This window comes from Anser anser (genome assembly GCF_964211835.1).
Source record: "Anser anser genome assembly, chromosome: 1".
Classification (NCBI taxonomy): domain Eukaryota; kingdom Metazoa; phylum Chordata; class Aves; order Anseriformes; family Anatidae; genus Anser; species Anser anser.
In genome coordinates this window covers 73,354,876-73,370,861 of record NC_139720.1, presented here as the reverse complement: position 1 = coordinate 73,370,861, position 15,986 = coordinate 73,354,876, and the positions used below count along the sequence as shown (strand labels likewise).

Sequence of the window (15,986 nt, the reverse complement as noted above, 5' to 3'; positions counted from 1 at the left end):
ATAAAAAGGGCTGTTAAGCTTTTGAAAGATGGAGGAATCTAAGGTGTGCATTAACTATCTGAAGTCAGCAGACATCTGTTGGTCTGGGAAATACCTGCAATTTGACAGCTAGATTGTGCCTTTAGGCACAGTCATGAACTAGAGAGGAGTGGAGGAACATACTGCCTGTGAGACTGTCTATAGAGGCACAGCCTCCTGCTATGAAGGGCAATGAGTAGGGCTTCTACAAGTACATCAACAACAAAAGGAAGACTAGGAAAAATGTGGGCCACCTGCTGAATGGGGCAGGAGACCTGGTGACAAAGGACATGGAGAAAGCCTAAATATTCAGTGCCTTCTTTGCCTTATTCTTTAATTATAAGGCTCACTTTTAGGAGTCCCAGGACCCTCAGGACAATTGGAAGGTCTGAATCAAGAAAAACTCACCGTTTTTGAAGGAGGATTAGGTTAGGGAATGTTCAAACTAACTGGACATACACAAGTCCGTGGGAGTTGATGGGCTGCAGCTACTAGTGCTGAAGGAACTGATGGAATTGTGAAGCCACTCTCAGTTATCTTTGAAAGACTTTGGTGATCAAGGGAAATTCCTGAAGACTGAAAGAGAGCAAATGTCACTCTTTCTCTTCTGTAAGAGAAGGGCAAGAAGAAGGTTCTGTGAAACCACAGGTCAGTCACCTTAATCCCCGGGAAGGAGGTGGAGCAAGTCCACCTGGAAAACATTTCCAAACGTATTAAGGACAAGAAGGTGACTGGAAGAAGTCAGCAAGGGTTTATGAAGGGCAAATCATGCCTAACAACCTGCTGTCTATGAAGAGATTACTGGATTAATGCATGAGAGGAAAAGAGTACATGTTGCTTATCTTGACTTTAGTAAGGCTTTCAACTCTTGTCTCCTTTAACATCCTCATAGGCAACCTGAGGTAGTGTGGACTAGATAAGTAGACAATGAGGTGGTTTGAAAGACAGCTGCACCACCAGGCTTGAAAGGTTGCGTTCAGCAGCACAAAGTCCAGCTGGTAGCCAGTTACCAGTGGTGTATCTGAGGGATCAATAACTGGGGCCAATACCGTTTAACATCTTCATTAATCAATTGGGTGGTGGGACAAGAGTGCTCCTTTAAGAGGTCTGAAGAGGACACAAAACTGTGAGGAGTGGCTGATAGGCCACAGGGTTGGGTTGCCATGCAGAGGGACCTTGTCAGGCTGTGGAAATGGGCTGACAGAAATCTCATGAAGTTCAGCAAAGGGAAGTGCAAAGTCCTACCCCTGGGCTGGAATAACCCCATGCACCAGTACATGCTGGAGGCTGACCAGATGGAAAGCTCTGTGAGAAAGACCTATGTGTCCTGGTGGACACCGAGTTGATCATGAGCCAAAGGCAGCCAATGGCTTCCTGGGATGCATTAGGATCCTGTTGTCAGCAGGTTGAAGGAGGTGATCCTTCCCCTCCGTTCTGGTAAGGCACGTCTGGAGTGCTGTGTCCTGTTCTGGGCTTCCTGGTGCAAGAAAGACATGGACATATTGGAGAGAGTTCAAGAGAAGGTGCTGAAGAGGATTAAGGCACTGGAGCATCTGCCATATGAGGAAAGGCTGAGAGCTGGAATGGAACTGTCTGGCCTGGAGAAGAGGAGGCTCGTAGAGAATCTGATTGATGTGGTGGGAGGCAATAAAGAAGATAGATCCAGAGTCTTCTCAGTGGTGTTGGGTGAAATGGCAAGAGTCAAAGGGCACAAACTGAAATACAACAAATTCCACTTAAACGTAAGATAAAAAGTTTTTTTTTGGTTTTATTTATTTATTTTTTTTACTGTGAAGGTGGTTGAACACTGGAACAAGTTGCACAGAGTTTTGGAGTCCCCGTACTTGGAAGTATTCAAAAACTGACCGGATACAGCCCAGAGTAACATGCTGTAGGTGAATGTGCTTTGAGCAAAGACTTGTACTAGAAAATCTTCAGAGGTGCCTTCCATTCTCAACTACTCTTTGATTCTGATAGTGGTGACGTTGAAACCATGACATGACTGGATTGCTATGAAAGGAAATGTTTTGCAGTTTTTACTCTACCAAATGCAGTAAGACATTCCCTAATTTAAAGCATTATATTTTCAAGGATTGGATACGTGAACGAATTATCCAACAGAAGATTCACTTGCCTTCTCCCCTGACATGGTATAGGTCAGTAAGTAACTATGTTGACAGAAGTAATTTAAGCACTGAAAATCATTACTTTGGCATAACCTTTTGGAATAAAGAGATGCTTCTAGGAAAGGAATTAAATTATACCTTAACTTACGCAGAGCACCGAAGATTTTGACAGAAAAACAAACTGGATAATATAGCCTAAACTATATATTTTCTGTTTGTGACCAGGCTGTCAATTGGTTTTCAACCTTATTGATGAGGTTTGCATATTTGTAATGAATATTGAATAAGAAATAACTTTTTTTTTTCCTTAGAGATCTCAACATGACTTCTTTGAAATGAAGTCTGCAGAGCCAAAAAAACAATTTGGCTTTCTAGTTTTGGCTTCACACTATAGATATGTATTTACATGTTGTAGACTGATATAGTCTGGTATTCAAGCCTAACCTGCAACTCACTGTCTATGGTTTGATCCAAGGAAGCATTTATTTATGGCTGGACTGTTTTTTTCTTGCTCATTTCTGGAATGATCCTATCAACACTGCCTTTTAAAATAGCCACTGCAATGTTCATTTCCTTAGCTCTAAACTTCCTAATTGCCTGAACATCTCTTTTGAAGCTATGACTAGGGTCATACGCGGATGCATCTGAGATGTTACTCTTAATTTCAAAAATCTTGGACAGCAGTATAAAGCAAGAGGCCTTGAGGAGAAAAGCAAATTTAAAATTATAGTTCAGGATCTTGCATTAACATGAGGAGATCAGTGTTCCTGTATTGCTTAAGGGAAACTCATAAGCATGCTTTTCCCCTACAAGAAGTTGTTCATTGCACATTAACGCTAATTCACAGATGTTTGGGGCTAGTTTCCTTTAATAGCCATGCAATGGCTTTAGGTTCCAGGAGGCTGAGATAACCTTTCTGCTTCACTCCTGCAACATCCACAAGGGCTTAAATAAGTTTTCTAACATTAAGGGAGAGCCTTTGTATTTAATCTTATACACCTGTGGCTTGACACAGGCTAGCAGACTATTTAAAGGCTATTTTTGTGATTTCAAAAGATCCATTCCTTAGAAAAGGGTAGTTACTGTTGTGTCATGGCAGCTAGGGCTGTTCATCTCTGACAAGTCTGTACAAAGGACCAGAGGGGTTTTTGTGAGGAAAAAGAGTTAATAGGTCTAGGAATAGCCAAATGTAGCACTTCAGAACACAAGCTGAGATAATTTGGAAATTCTTATAAAGCCCAATAGGTAAGCTGAGTTTCAGTTGAGGTTAGGCTCCAGCTTGACAGCTCTCATTTCCCGTATTCTCCACATTCTCTCTCTTGTACTTGAGTTTTTCCAAATTAGTCATTTAATGTTCCAAGTGTCCATTTCAATCACATGGAAAATAGATAGAGGAAAAATGGTAAGGTGTTTTATGCATCATTGAAAACTCTCTCTTATAGGTGTCACTAGCAGCTCATCCCAAACGTTCCCTCAGAAAAGTGATAGCACTAACTCTCACCGTATAATAGCATATTTTCTTGAAGAACCTTACTGTATTTTTTTCAAAGGGGACACATATTGTGATGGACTTCAGCTTTCACTTATAATCACATCTGTAGACTCGTACCCTGAGGATTAGGAAATATAGAGGAAAAAATAATTTGCTTGTGCTCTTAAGCATCTTACACAGGATTTTATTTATCTCACAGATAATCTCAGGAATAGAAATGAGTGTATTGCTACCAAAACAACATGCATTCTGCATGAGAAAGCTATACATTTTTCAGTCCTAGTATGTATTCCTACCTCTCACCTGTTAAGCCTCATACCCTGCTCAGCTTTTCAGCCATGCTCTCCTGCCTGCCTCGCTGGCTTATACTTGACTAGGAATTTCTGGGGATCTCAGAGCTAGGGAGCCAGTGAAACAGGCCGTGCAGCAGGGACAAAGAAACATCATCACACATAAGAAGTACCAAGAGGATCCTGTGAGATTCTTTAGCTTACCTCAGTCCTTAGACCCTTTGCCGTCTATGACTATTTTACAATGCAGATGATATTAACATTCTTATGGAACCATATTCCACACAATAATTCATATCATATTTCATATACTAAATTGCACTTAATTCTAACTAATGCAAAAAATAAATATATTTTTAATATGGTCAGTAGTTCCACTTCCAGTAGAGTGAATGAAGACTAACTCTCAATTGTTGTTTCATTTTCTGCTTCGTGGAAGTTAATTTTAATAATGCATGGACAGGTTGCAAACACACACATACAAATACTAGCTGTGAGTGGTTATTTTGAAGGAAAAGTGAACAATGAGATATGCTCAGACTTGTTTGTCCGCCTTTGGTATTTCAAATATACATCCCATCCTTTCTATTTTAGATAACTCTTTACACTTTGTTTCTTTTTAAATAGATCTCAAAAAAAGATGTGTTTCATTCCATTGAGGGTTGGATTAATGTGTTCAGTGTAGAATAATGATTCAGAAAAGTGAATTGTTCTTTTTTTCACTAGTTCATGCTCCCTCAGTAATTCCACACAATCCATATAAAGTTTAGTCAGTTTGTGGTCAGTTTTTAGCTGACCACAAATCATAGAAGTAAACAATGTAAATATATATATATAGTTATATATATTTAATATATATTTTATTTATATATATGTGTTTATGTTATAGTTTGTTTTGCTACTATTTTATTTATTTATATATATAAAATAAATATTTATAGATATTTACATTTAATATATATATTAGAAAATTTTCCTGAATAAATCATTTATTCTCAGAAAATTTGGCTAAATTAGTAGTTGCCTATAATGTCAAGTGTGAAGTCTTGTTTTAATGAAAATGTGGTAATGTTGTTGGGTTCAACCGACAGTAAAAAGCTGCATTTCTGTGTTAACTTGCCACCTGAGAAGAATCACAGAAAGGAGGCTGTATGCTTATTATGAGCACAAAAGGAAAAACAAAAAAAAAAAGAAGGCAGTTTTGTCACTATCCTTTGGCATGTGATGACCAGAACAAAACAATGTAGCCATTACCCTGTGTATGGGAAAAAGCTTGGGAAGGTGGTAAAAGGAAAAGAGGTCTTGTGCTTGTTACTTAATACAAAACTTGCAATGTGGTTGAGGGGATTGATCACATTTTTGATAACTGTGTTTATGTACATTCCTAAGCATAGCCCACGGGTTATTTGGAAGAACAGCTTTTGATTTGGCAGTAGTTTTGATTATATATACACAGATACATATGCCTGCATATGCATATGCAAGTAAGGCAAGAGGTTTACTTCAGCACATCCCCTCTTCCAGCAGTCATCAGGTACAGCTCCCCAGTAATCAGCTGTCCCTAGTGCCTCTCCCTCCAGCTTCTGATCCCTTGCCCCCCCACTAACACTTCTCTGCTTGATTTTGTGGGCATCCTTAAAGGTTTATCTGAGAATTTCTTTTTGAGGAGCAACACTTTTAAAGGGGTGCAACTTCTTTCTGTACTCTGTTCTTGTGATGCTACAGATTTAAACATTTGAATAGAATCACAGATCTTTCCCCATGGAAAATCTTTCAGCCTTCACCTCTGGAACAGAAAACATACCATGATGCATTCTCTCCTAAAACAGCCCTTTCTAGTGGCAATGTGAAAATAAGCTTCATGCTCATTGGTTCCGTTTTGCTTTCTGGCAAAGTATGGAGATCCCTGCTAGAGGAACTTTCTCTGGAGAAAATGCAAATGCAGTGTTCCGCAAGTGGTGTAAGGAACACAATGACCCAGATTCAGTGCACGCGTAATTTCTGCAGATTTTGTGGTTAGCAGTGAAAAAAAAAAGTTCTAAAACGAAGTATTTTAAAAAGTATTGCAAGTGTTCTTTTGGCATATTGGGCAGTGAGCTTAGCACAGAAATCAGAATCAGGAGTCTGGATTTCTGGAAACCAGACACTAATCCATGATACTGCAGGGACTTGTCATCCAGAATGGGTGTCCTGGTTCCAGTTAGGACAGAGTTAATTTTCCCTCATAGTAGCTGGTAGGGTGCTATGTTTTGGATTAGGATGAGAAGAGCGCTGATAACATGCTGATGTTTTAATTGTTGCAGAGCAGTGTTTACACCAGGCCAAGGACTTTTCGGCTTCTCGCTCTGTCCTGCCAGTGGGCAGGCTGGGGGTGCAGCAGGAGCTGGGAGGGGACAGACCCAGGACAGCTGACCCAAACTGGCCAAAGGGGTATTCCATACCATCTGACGTCATGCTAAACAATATATAGGGGTGGCTGGCCGGGGTGGGGGGCCGGCTGCTTGGGGATAGGCTGGGCATCGGTCAGCGGGTGGTGAGCAATTGCGTTGTGCATCACTTGTTTTCTTACACATTATTATTATTAATACTATTATCATTATCACTATTATTATTATTATTGTTATTATTATATTCCTGTCTTAATAAACTGTCTTTATCTCAACTCACAGGCTTCACTTTCCCGTTTCTCTCCCCCATCCCAGAGAGGGAGGGGGGAGGGTGAGCGAACGGCTGTGTGGTGTTCAGCTGCCAGCCGGGTTAAACCACAACAATGGGTTAATGTGCTGACAAAACAGAAGTGCTTCTCCTGAGTTCAAAATGGAGCTTATTAGCGAATTGGCTGCATAATGCAAAAATACAAGCAGAAACCAGACACAGAGGTGAATTGCCTGAGGGTGCCACATATTTCAAAGCAGAGAAATGTAATGATATCTTAAGGGGGTATGGACAAGCCAAAGGATACCTGTGGCATCTGATTACAATAATAGAAATTCTGCTGAAAGTCTTAGGAAGATTAACAATATTAACCTTGCTGTCTTATTTATCCTGTATTCTTTGATAAGCAGAGCCTCAGTAATCCAGTGATGGTGTCTCTAAGGTACTGGTTATTGTTATTTTCACTTGAAAAAAATATTACATATTATTTAGGTTAATGTCTTCACTATATATGATGCTTTGCAAGAAGAATACCTTCATTAAAAGTGACATGCTTTTACCTTAGACAAGGTTGAAATGCAACACGAAAGGAGAAGAAACAGAGTAAGAGAACAGCTCAATGTGTTAATTACAGAGCTTTAGAAGTTCTGGGCCATGGTCAAACAATCACTGCAGAAATAACTGTGGCATCCAAAAACATACTGCATTTCAAGCTGAGGTTGTTGCTCTGACAGGTCAGCAGATGGAAAGGACTGGTGTAGATCCTATTTCCAATTTGAGCAAAGTGAGCAAGAAAAAGAAGATTTATTGTTGTTTTCTAAACGGAGAAGGTCAGCAAACCATGAAAATACCCAAACAGATTTGGTATGGATAATAACATCTCTGCTCAGTTAACAAAAAAGCAAAACAAATAAGCTGGAGCTGATGGAAAATAATCTGCCTGGCCTGTGGCATTTAGGCTTTTCTGTAGATTGAGTCTGTGTTTGGGTCACAGATTTTGAACTGAAGAGGATAAACAGCAACAGCAGCACATCAGACTTGAGTGTAACAGCACTCTCTTAAGTGTGCCTGTAGACAGATACTCAAGATTTATGGCACATGGGATTCAGCAGCAGTGAGAATCTCCTTTGACTTTTGTTATTGAGCCATAGAGACATTAGCAGTGGCATCCCATGATAGTTTGGTCTGTAAAAGCACAATGGTGTACTAGTAGTATATGTATATGTTATATGTAGCTCAGGAGGTGCATGCAAATATAGTGACCACCTATGTTAGCTGTGAAAACTTTGCAATACCATTGGCTGCACTGAATATTCACCATTCCCAAATCATCAGAGCCGTTTTGTTCATTTATTAGCAGTTATTTACCCAGTTTTATGTATAAATTTTTTCTTCTATAGGCAAAGGTTATTTTTTTTTTTGTGCAAAACACCAATCTAGTTGAAAACTAATTGTGTTGGAAAAGTGTGGGTGAACTTGCTTAAATAAATTCACCCTGTTTACCAACTGTAGAGTCTGCAGCTTTGCTCCCAGATAACACCAGCTGATCTTGATGCTTGAGAGCACCCTGTTTTCAGGTCACTTAATGAACATCAGCGTTATTTGTCTGGCATTCTGCAGAGAATGACTCATAGGATAGTGTGCACTGCTACAGTAATCCAGGACCATATGCCCCTCTGCGGGTATCCCCATGTCACCTCTGACTGGCTCCATCTGGCTACTTTGGTTTTAGACTGGTAAAAAAAAGACTGAACAGTCCCATATCAGTCAGCCTTTCCTAGTAGGAGAGATTCTTCAGTCCCTTAATCATCTTTGTGACCCTATGTTGGACTCTCTCCAGTAGCTCGATGTCCATCCTGTACTGGGGAGCCCAGGCGTGGTCACAGCCTCATCTATGTGGCCTCAGCAGTGCTGGATAGAGGGGATCACCTCCCTTGACCTGCTGGCGATGCTTTGCTTAATGCAGCCCAGGATACCATTGGCCTTCTTTGCAGCAGGGGCACGTTGCTGGCTCATGTTCAACTTGATGTCTACCAGGACCTCCATGTCTTTCCCTGCCTGGCTGCTTTCCAGCTGGTCGGCTGCCAGCATGTACTAGTGCTTGGGGTTGTTCCTCCCAGGGGGCAGGATGTTGCTCTTCTTATTGAACTTCATGAGATTCCTATTGGCCCAGTATTGACCCCTGGGGTACCTTGCTAATTACTGGCCTCCAGCTGGACATTGGGCCACTGATCACCACCCTCTGGGCCTGCCCATTCAGTCAGTTTTCAGTCCACCTCACTGTCTGCTCATCCAGTCCATACTTCACGGCCTTTCTGTGAGGTTCCTAAGGAAGACAGCATCAAAAGCTTTACTGACGTCCAGGTAGACAATATATACTGCTCTTCCCTCATCCACCAGGCCAGTCATTTCACCATAGAAACTTATCAAGCTGGTCAAGCATGACTTCCCCTCGGTTAAATTGTGCTGACTACTCCTGATGATTTTCTTTTCAGTACATTTAAAAGCTGTAACCTTCCTATTACTATGAAGTTATGTTTTTGTACTTAAAGTTCAGCTAAAAATGCTGAAGGAGCACAAATCAGGACCCAGCATTCATCTGACAAAAGGCATAGTAGAACAGCATGTTTATGCAAATGTTGCAGTAACTGAAAAATCCACTTCACTTAAAAACATCCAGATTTATTACACGTGCCATCTTCAAATGGATCCTCTGTTAAATGCTTTATAGATACTCACTGATTCATTCAGCCGTACTTCATGTACTGGGTCTGAGTGAAACGCTTTAAAACTCCTGTTTTTGTGAGAGAAGGCACAAGGCACTACTGGCCTTGTCTGGGTCTGGACTAGTTATGCCTCCCTAGTACCTGACAAGTGGCACAAGACATCAGAGAATCAGAGGCATTAGAGAATCACAGGTAGCATTAAAAGGCAGCGACACATTACAGCAGGTGACCTTTAATGGCATTACTGAGACCTAGAACCATTGTAACAGGATCACTGGGAACTACATAAATATGCAGCCAGGTTTCAGGCTCTGGGCAGCTTTGTGGTTGCATGGCTTCCATCTGTGTTTGTCCTTGAGTTTGGCTGAGAAAAAAAGCTCAGGTTTCACATTCTGGCATTCATCACCATAAATATAGAACTGGAAGCTCTCAATGAGTCAGTCCTGAAGAGCTGAAAATCATGTGTTCCTGTCATATGCATTTGTCCCACAGAACATTTCAGGGTTCTCCCTCCCTCCCTCCCTGCCTCCCTCCCTTCCTTCCTTCCTTCCTTCCTTCCTTCCTTCCTTCCTTCCTTCCTTCCTTCCTTCCTTCCTCCCTCCCTCCCTCCCTCCCTTCCCTCCCTCCCTCCCTCCCTCCCTCCCTCCCTCCTTCCTTCCTTCCTTCCTTCCTTCCTTCCTTCCTTCCTTCCTTCCTTCCTTCCTTCCTTCCTTCCTTCCTTCCTTCCTTCTTTCCTCCCTCCCTCCCTCCCTCCCTCCCTCCCTCCCTCTCTCCCTCCCTCTCTCCCTCCTTCCCTCCCTCTCTCCCTCCCTCTCTCCCTCCTTCCCTCCCTCTCTCCCTCCCTCTCTCCCTCCTTCCCTCCCTCCTCCCCTCCTCCCCTCTTCCGTTCCCTCCTTCCTCCCTCCCTCCCTCCCTCCCTCCTTCCCTTCCTCCCTCCCTTCCTCCCTTCCTCCCTTCCTTCCTCCCTCCCTTCCTTTTTCTGCGTGCCTGACATCATTTCTGAACATATTAGAAGAGGAAATTGCTGCACATTTAGAATAACAGCAGCTTTATATACATGCTGTAGCACACACCCATCTGACTGCATCATCCTGTTTGTTAGGAGAGAGGAAAGAATCCTTCTGGAATGGTGTTTTGAATTTCATTTCAGGACAATCTAGGACATTGGCAGAACAAACTGCATAAATCAATATTGTGACAGTATTTTGTTTCCTTACACATTCCTTCAATTCATAGCTGTCTTAACATGCATTTGCTTCCTAGACCAGCAGTAAGCTTGATTTTGAAACTGCAGCAAAAAGAATTGGGTAGAAAAGCACTGCCCCATGAAACAAAATTGTTCCACCTTCACAATAGAAATTCCGTTTTTTTTCCTACTAGCAGAGTGCATGCAAATAAGAATGAGAAAGTTACTAATTGCTTTGAAGGCTATGTCAATAGTGTATGGATAAATGCTGCACTGTAACACCTGCTTATGCTGTACCAGCCCGAGTAGAACTGCATCACATCAGAAAAAAAAAACAACACAATTTGTAATCTCACTTCTAGACAGAGTAGAGCAAGAAAATGTAGAGCATTATAAAAAGGTTGCTAAATGAAACCATCAACCTTTGCCATCTGAGGCTTGGTGATCACTACATGAGACCGTAACAGGGTAGGTTAAACAAATTGCCAGTACTGAGCGATTCCAATGCTGCGTGTTTCCGTGGTTGTCAGTTAAAGCAGTGCCTGCAATAATGCGATGTGTTGTTAGCAAAATACTTTAAACGCTACCCTAAAGGGAGGGCAATTTAAGTGAGGCTTTTCTTTTTCAATATATCGTCTGCAAAGCCCGGTAGTTTTTATAAGGTGCAGGAGAGTGGCCAAGAAAACTAAAAAATGTATACATATAAAAGTATATATATGTGTGTATGTGTGTGTATATGCATGTACGTATAAATTGCAGAGGAAAAAATGCTTGGAAAGTGTATTCATCGAATATGGCAAGCAAAGTGAATGTGGTGAAAAGTTTGCAATTTTACTGCATGCTGAAGATATTAGTTGGTATTTAAACAGGACAAAACTAATGTCATCCCAGCCTTGGAAAAAGGTGCTGACAGCCTGAATAAGCAAATGTTTCTCCCTCCCAACAAATCTTAAGAGAATGTGTTTGTAGGGGACTGCTGTGGGAGTTCGGCTGGGACTCCGCAAAGGCACTGGTGTGCTGCCTGCTTGTGAAGCGTAACCCTCAGCATGCAGAAGGAATATGTCTTAAACAATCCTTTCTTAAACTGTGTATTTCCTTCTGAATCAAACGCCGTTCTCAGAAGGAAGCATCCGAGGAGGGAGATCTCAGCTAGACTCCCCGTGCCTGCTGGCTGACCATGGGTTCACGGGGATTTCAGCCTTTTCAAATACACCCTTTTGAATGTGAGCAATTTGGTAGCTTCATACTCTCATAACACTGGGCATCGAAAATAAATGTGAAGTGAGAAAGTGTTTACAGCTTGATCCTGAGCCTATTGGAGTCCATGGCAAAATTCCCGTTGACTTTCTTTTGTGTAGGTCTGAAGTTTTAATGCTGTTCTTTTTAGCCACATCTTGTCAAGAGCCCGAGGACTTATTGAAGTCTCTGTGGCCCAGACAGGCTTCCCCCACGCCCTGCCCAGAGGTGAGGAGCCCCATTTCAGCTTCAGTGCCTGCTGGTCTTCAGCTTGATCACAGCCATGGGTCCTCTTGTCCTCAACTCTGACCCATGTGTTGACTCCCTGCCTTGACTTTGGCCCTGTGTCATCACCATGAACTTGCCCGGTGATCTGGACTTTTGCTTGAAGCTGGTTGCCGCCTGGCCTGCCTTGCTGCCTGGGTGTGGCAGTGGGACAAGGCCTGGCTGGAGAAGACCTCTCCTGCGGGCCCTGTGGAGCCCCCACCTCTCCCAGCACCAGTGGTCCCTCTCCTGCTGCATGCCAGCACAGGGGCTCCTCCGGGTAAAACAACCCAAAGGACTGGAGCTCTGAAACATGCAGTTCACTTCTTCTTTACCACTTCCCTCCTTATTATCAAGCCCTGATGCTGGTGAGGAAGCAGCCACCATCCGTGTGCGGAATGATGCTATGATACTCCCCCCTTCCTCATTAAACTGGCCTGCTTTTATTTCCAGTGTTTCCTGTGGAGTTTTGCACCAACAATATGACACTAACAATTTACAAATTAGTGTCATCTGTTGTTTATGTAGAGCATGTTGATTGTATTGTTCCGTTGTAATTACCATTACAACTGATTTCTACTTTTCCAAGTGGAATGAGGTTCACAACACGATACCAAAAATTGCATGGCATTCCCACATGTGGGTGGTGTTGTAATCCTCAGGACAATGTGGATGCTGGCTGAAGAAAGCTTACAGACTTTGCTTCTCTGAATTAAGGGTTAAAAAAAAAATTACTAATTTCCTGACATTAGCAGCATTTTAGTGCTATTTCTAGATCTTCAGCAAGGTATTTTGATTCAAAAGTTATATCTAGTTTTATTTCACAAGCTTTCTTGCATGCTATTTACTGATTCAATAGATAAAGTAACATTCCTTCAGCTATACTGAAAATGAAAGGGAATTTTTCTCTTGCTGAAGTGAAACAGGCTATAGCTCATCCAAAACTATTTGATTTTCTTATTAATGTCAGCAACCTCTTTCCATCCCAACAGGTGTCGTGCGCCAGGTGCGGCCCATTGTTGGACCTTTCCATGCCATCCTGAAACTGGAGATGAACTACGTCATGGGCGGGGTGGTATCTCATCGTAATATTGTCAATGTTCACATCTTTGTCTCTGAGTACTGGTTCTGAGAGAGCTTTTAAAATCCCAGACAAGGAAGCTGCTCCAACCTAAGTCATTACCACAAACTATTATGTCATATACTTGTTTGTAAAACCCAATAGTGGTTCTTTTTTGTTTTATTTTTAAATATTTGTTTTATAGTTTAAGACAAATAACAAGCTATTATGTTGATTAAACATAGGGTGGGGCAAATTAAGTGAGCTGATTTAGTTGTGTGTATAAATAAGTAGTGTGTAAAAGTGTTCAACTGCCTAGAGAAATTTAAAACTTTTCTAAATGTTTAGGCAGATCTTAACTGTTGCTCCTTGGCCTGATAAAATAAGCAACTGAGGATGTGGAACAAAATACATGTCAGAATTCACTGGGATGAATATATGGTATCTTTGGATGGAAGAAGTTTGGTAAGGGCTAGTTATTTCACCACAATGTGAGTTACCTTAAAGGAGTTAGATTGTCAGAAAGTGCTGAATATTCACTTTTAGGCTCCAGTAACATAACTCTGAATAGGCACCCATAATTACTAATCATTTCTGAAAAGTTTAGCCTTGATATTTAAAAAAAGCGCCATCCAGTAATGGCTACAATAGGAAGTACAAAAGAAATTAGAAATAGGAGGAGACTAACAAGCCGTTGCACATATTAAAAAATTACTCATTTTTTGTACTTGTTATTTGATTGTAAAATTACGTTTGATTCTAATTAAACAAATAACTCTCTCTGAAATTAACCTGTTATGAGTGTAAGGAATGTTGTTTGAATTCCAGGCTCATCTGTATTCAGCATTACATGGGAAACTCAAACCTGTATCTCCCGTCTATTGCAGAGGAAAGCTTGACACCTTTTTAAAATTGGTAATAAGATTAGCATGTTAAGCTATACACTTCCTATGCACCAAACCAAGGCATATGTAATAAGATAATGAAACTCTCACAAATGAATGATTTTTTTAATGTATTTTTTGGGCATCAAAGTAATGCATCTTTTTAGTACAGAACAGAAAATAAATAGCTTTATGTTTCTGTTTGCTGTGTTTGTTAAGATACGAGGAAATAAAGCCAGATCAGAAGTATGCTATAGCTTCTGCTTAAGAGAAAAAAAATAGTATAATATACAAAAATATATATCCTATAAGCAAATGAATTATATGTGTATATTACACATTCCCTACTCAAAATAGTTTGCTAGTTTGGTCATTAGCGGCACTAGGCATTTGCTTCTTTCCTTTATACAAAAGCCTCTGAAGCTAAAGGGAATCTTTCCATTGACCTGAGTGACATTGAGTTAGACTAAAAAAGACCATCCACTCTGATCCATTGCAAATAAAAGGACATTGCAACTTTATTGTATACATACAGACTTCATGCAGTTCTCTGTGGCAGGGAAAATTCCTTGCCTTCAGCTTTCTCGTTCTATAAATTAAGATTTTATGGTAACATATTCTCATAACTAAATGTTGACTAAAAAATACCCTTTTGACAGTATTTGATTCCCCACTTACAGAGCATCCCAAACCCATACATAGCCTGGTTTTTAGAATATCAGCTTAAAATGTTTCAAGTGTTTTTCAGTGTCTGACTCTACAGTCCATGTGATTTCACTAAATATTTACCATATTTGAGTAGAAAAATGCTGTGAAGTCAATACATTGTAGCAGGTGACCTTCATCATTCAACATGGAAATTTTGGAAATCTCCAAATTATAAGAGGTACTGTTGACTTCAGGGATTAATAGCCTAGGTAGATTTGATTTAGACTGGAAATAAAAGCCAATATTTTATTATGTTATGCTAACAGACTACAAGAAAAGGAGGATGGAAGATTCACATTAAATTGTCAAGTTCTTTTTCTTGCCAGTATAGGAAAACTAAGTAGCCCTAGTACCAAAAATATAAAAACTCTTTCCATATGATTTTCTAGACTGTAATTTGTGATCCTTTATTTCCCCTGTAAGTGGTATTTAGTTGCAGTGGAAAGAACTTTGGGACAACAGAAATCTAATTTTAGGGTCAAGCTGATGAACAAAATAATATACTTTTTTTTTTTTTTTTCCTGTAAAGGAGAAACCACACACCACCCAACACGTACACCTCTTCCCTTCGTCTGTCTGCATTTTTGAGTAAAAATAGGATAGAAAAATGATTACCGCTACCTCCTGGAAAATTGTTTTCCTGCATTGTTCCAAATAACATTTGAGAATTGCTTTTTAAATAGTCCTGATGTCTTACGAGAACTTTCATCCAGCAGATGATTCTATGTTTTGTGTATAATCAAAAATGGAGCGAGTGCTTAGTGCCATGGTCACTCTGACATGTCCTAACTTTTAATAGACCAGCATAGAAAAACAGGATAGAAAAATTAAATAACACTAGGTTAAATATTTGTCTCATCTAAACCTGTCAATACAGGTATAGAAAAACAAACAAACAAAGAACAAACAACAAATCTTAATGTGTTGGAAATGAGACAAAATAAAACTATTTGTAGTTTTCATTGGCAAACCATGAAAACTGTTTCAGTGGGAGAACGTTCTTAGAAATTATCACAGATCCACACACTTTGAGGGCTTTTCTTATGCTCTTCTCTGTTTGGATTGATTAGATACAAACTGAAAACATTTTACTTGTGGGGACTCTGAGAATCACATGTAAATGAGCTTTTAGCAGAAAACAACAAGAATAAGTATACACTGCCAATTGTTCATTAGACTGCTTTTTAAGAGTCATCTGCTCAGTCATACACTGAATGATATTATGTGCCTTGGAAAAACAAGCGCACACCACTAAAAGAATGAGTGTTGTTAGTAATAACAAACAAGTACAGATACTACATACAATAAAATTGCCTGATAAACTGTCTTATTTGATGCAAT

General features: G+C 40.4%; 1 protein-coding gene across 2 annotated transcripts in view; it reads left to right on the top strand.

Moving 5' to 3' along the window:
• Positions 1–13,844, top strand: part of FBLN1 (fibulin 1) — an 83,266-nt gene extending 69,422 nt beyond the window's left edge. Inside the window, exon 17 of one of the 2 annotated variants that reach the window (XM_083838863.1) lies at positions 12,986–13,844. In XM_083838863.1, the coding sequence (XP_083694989.1) occupies positions 12,986–13,125 (140 nt within the window). In that variant the 3' untranslated portion in view covers positions 13,126–13,844. Of the gene's footprint in view, positions 1–11,880; positions 12,054–12,985 lie in introns of those variants that run through there. The other variant, XM_083838862.1, reaches the window with a different exon arrangement.
• The last annotated feature ends 2,142 nt before the right edge of the window (positions 13,845–15,986 follow it).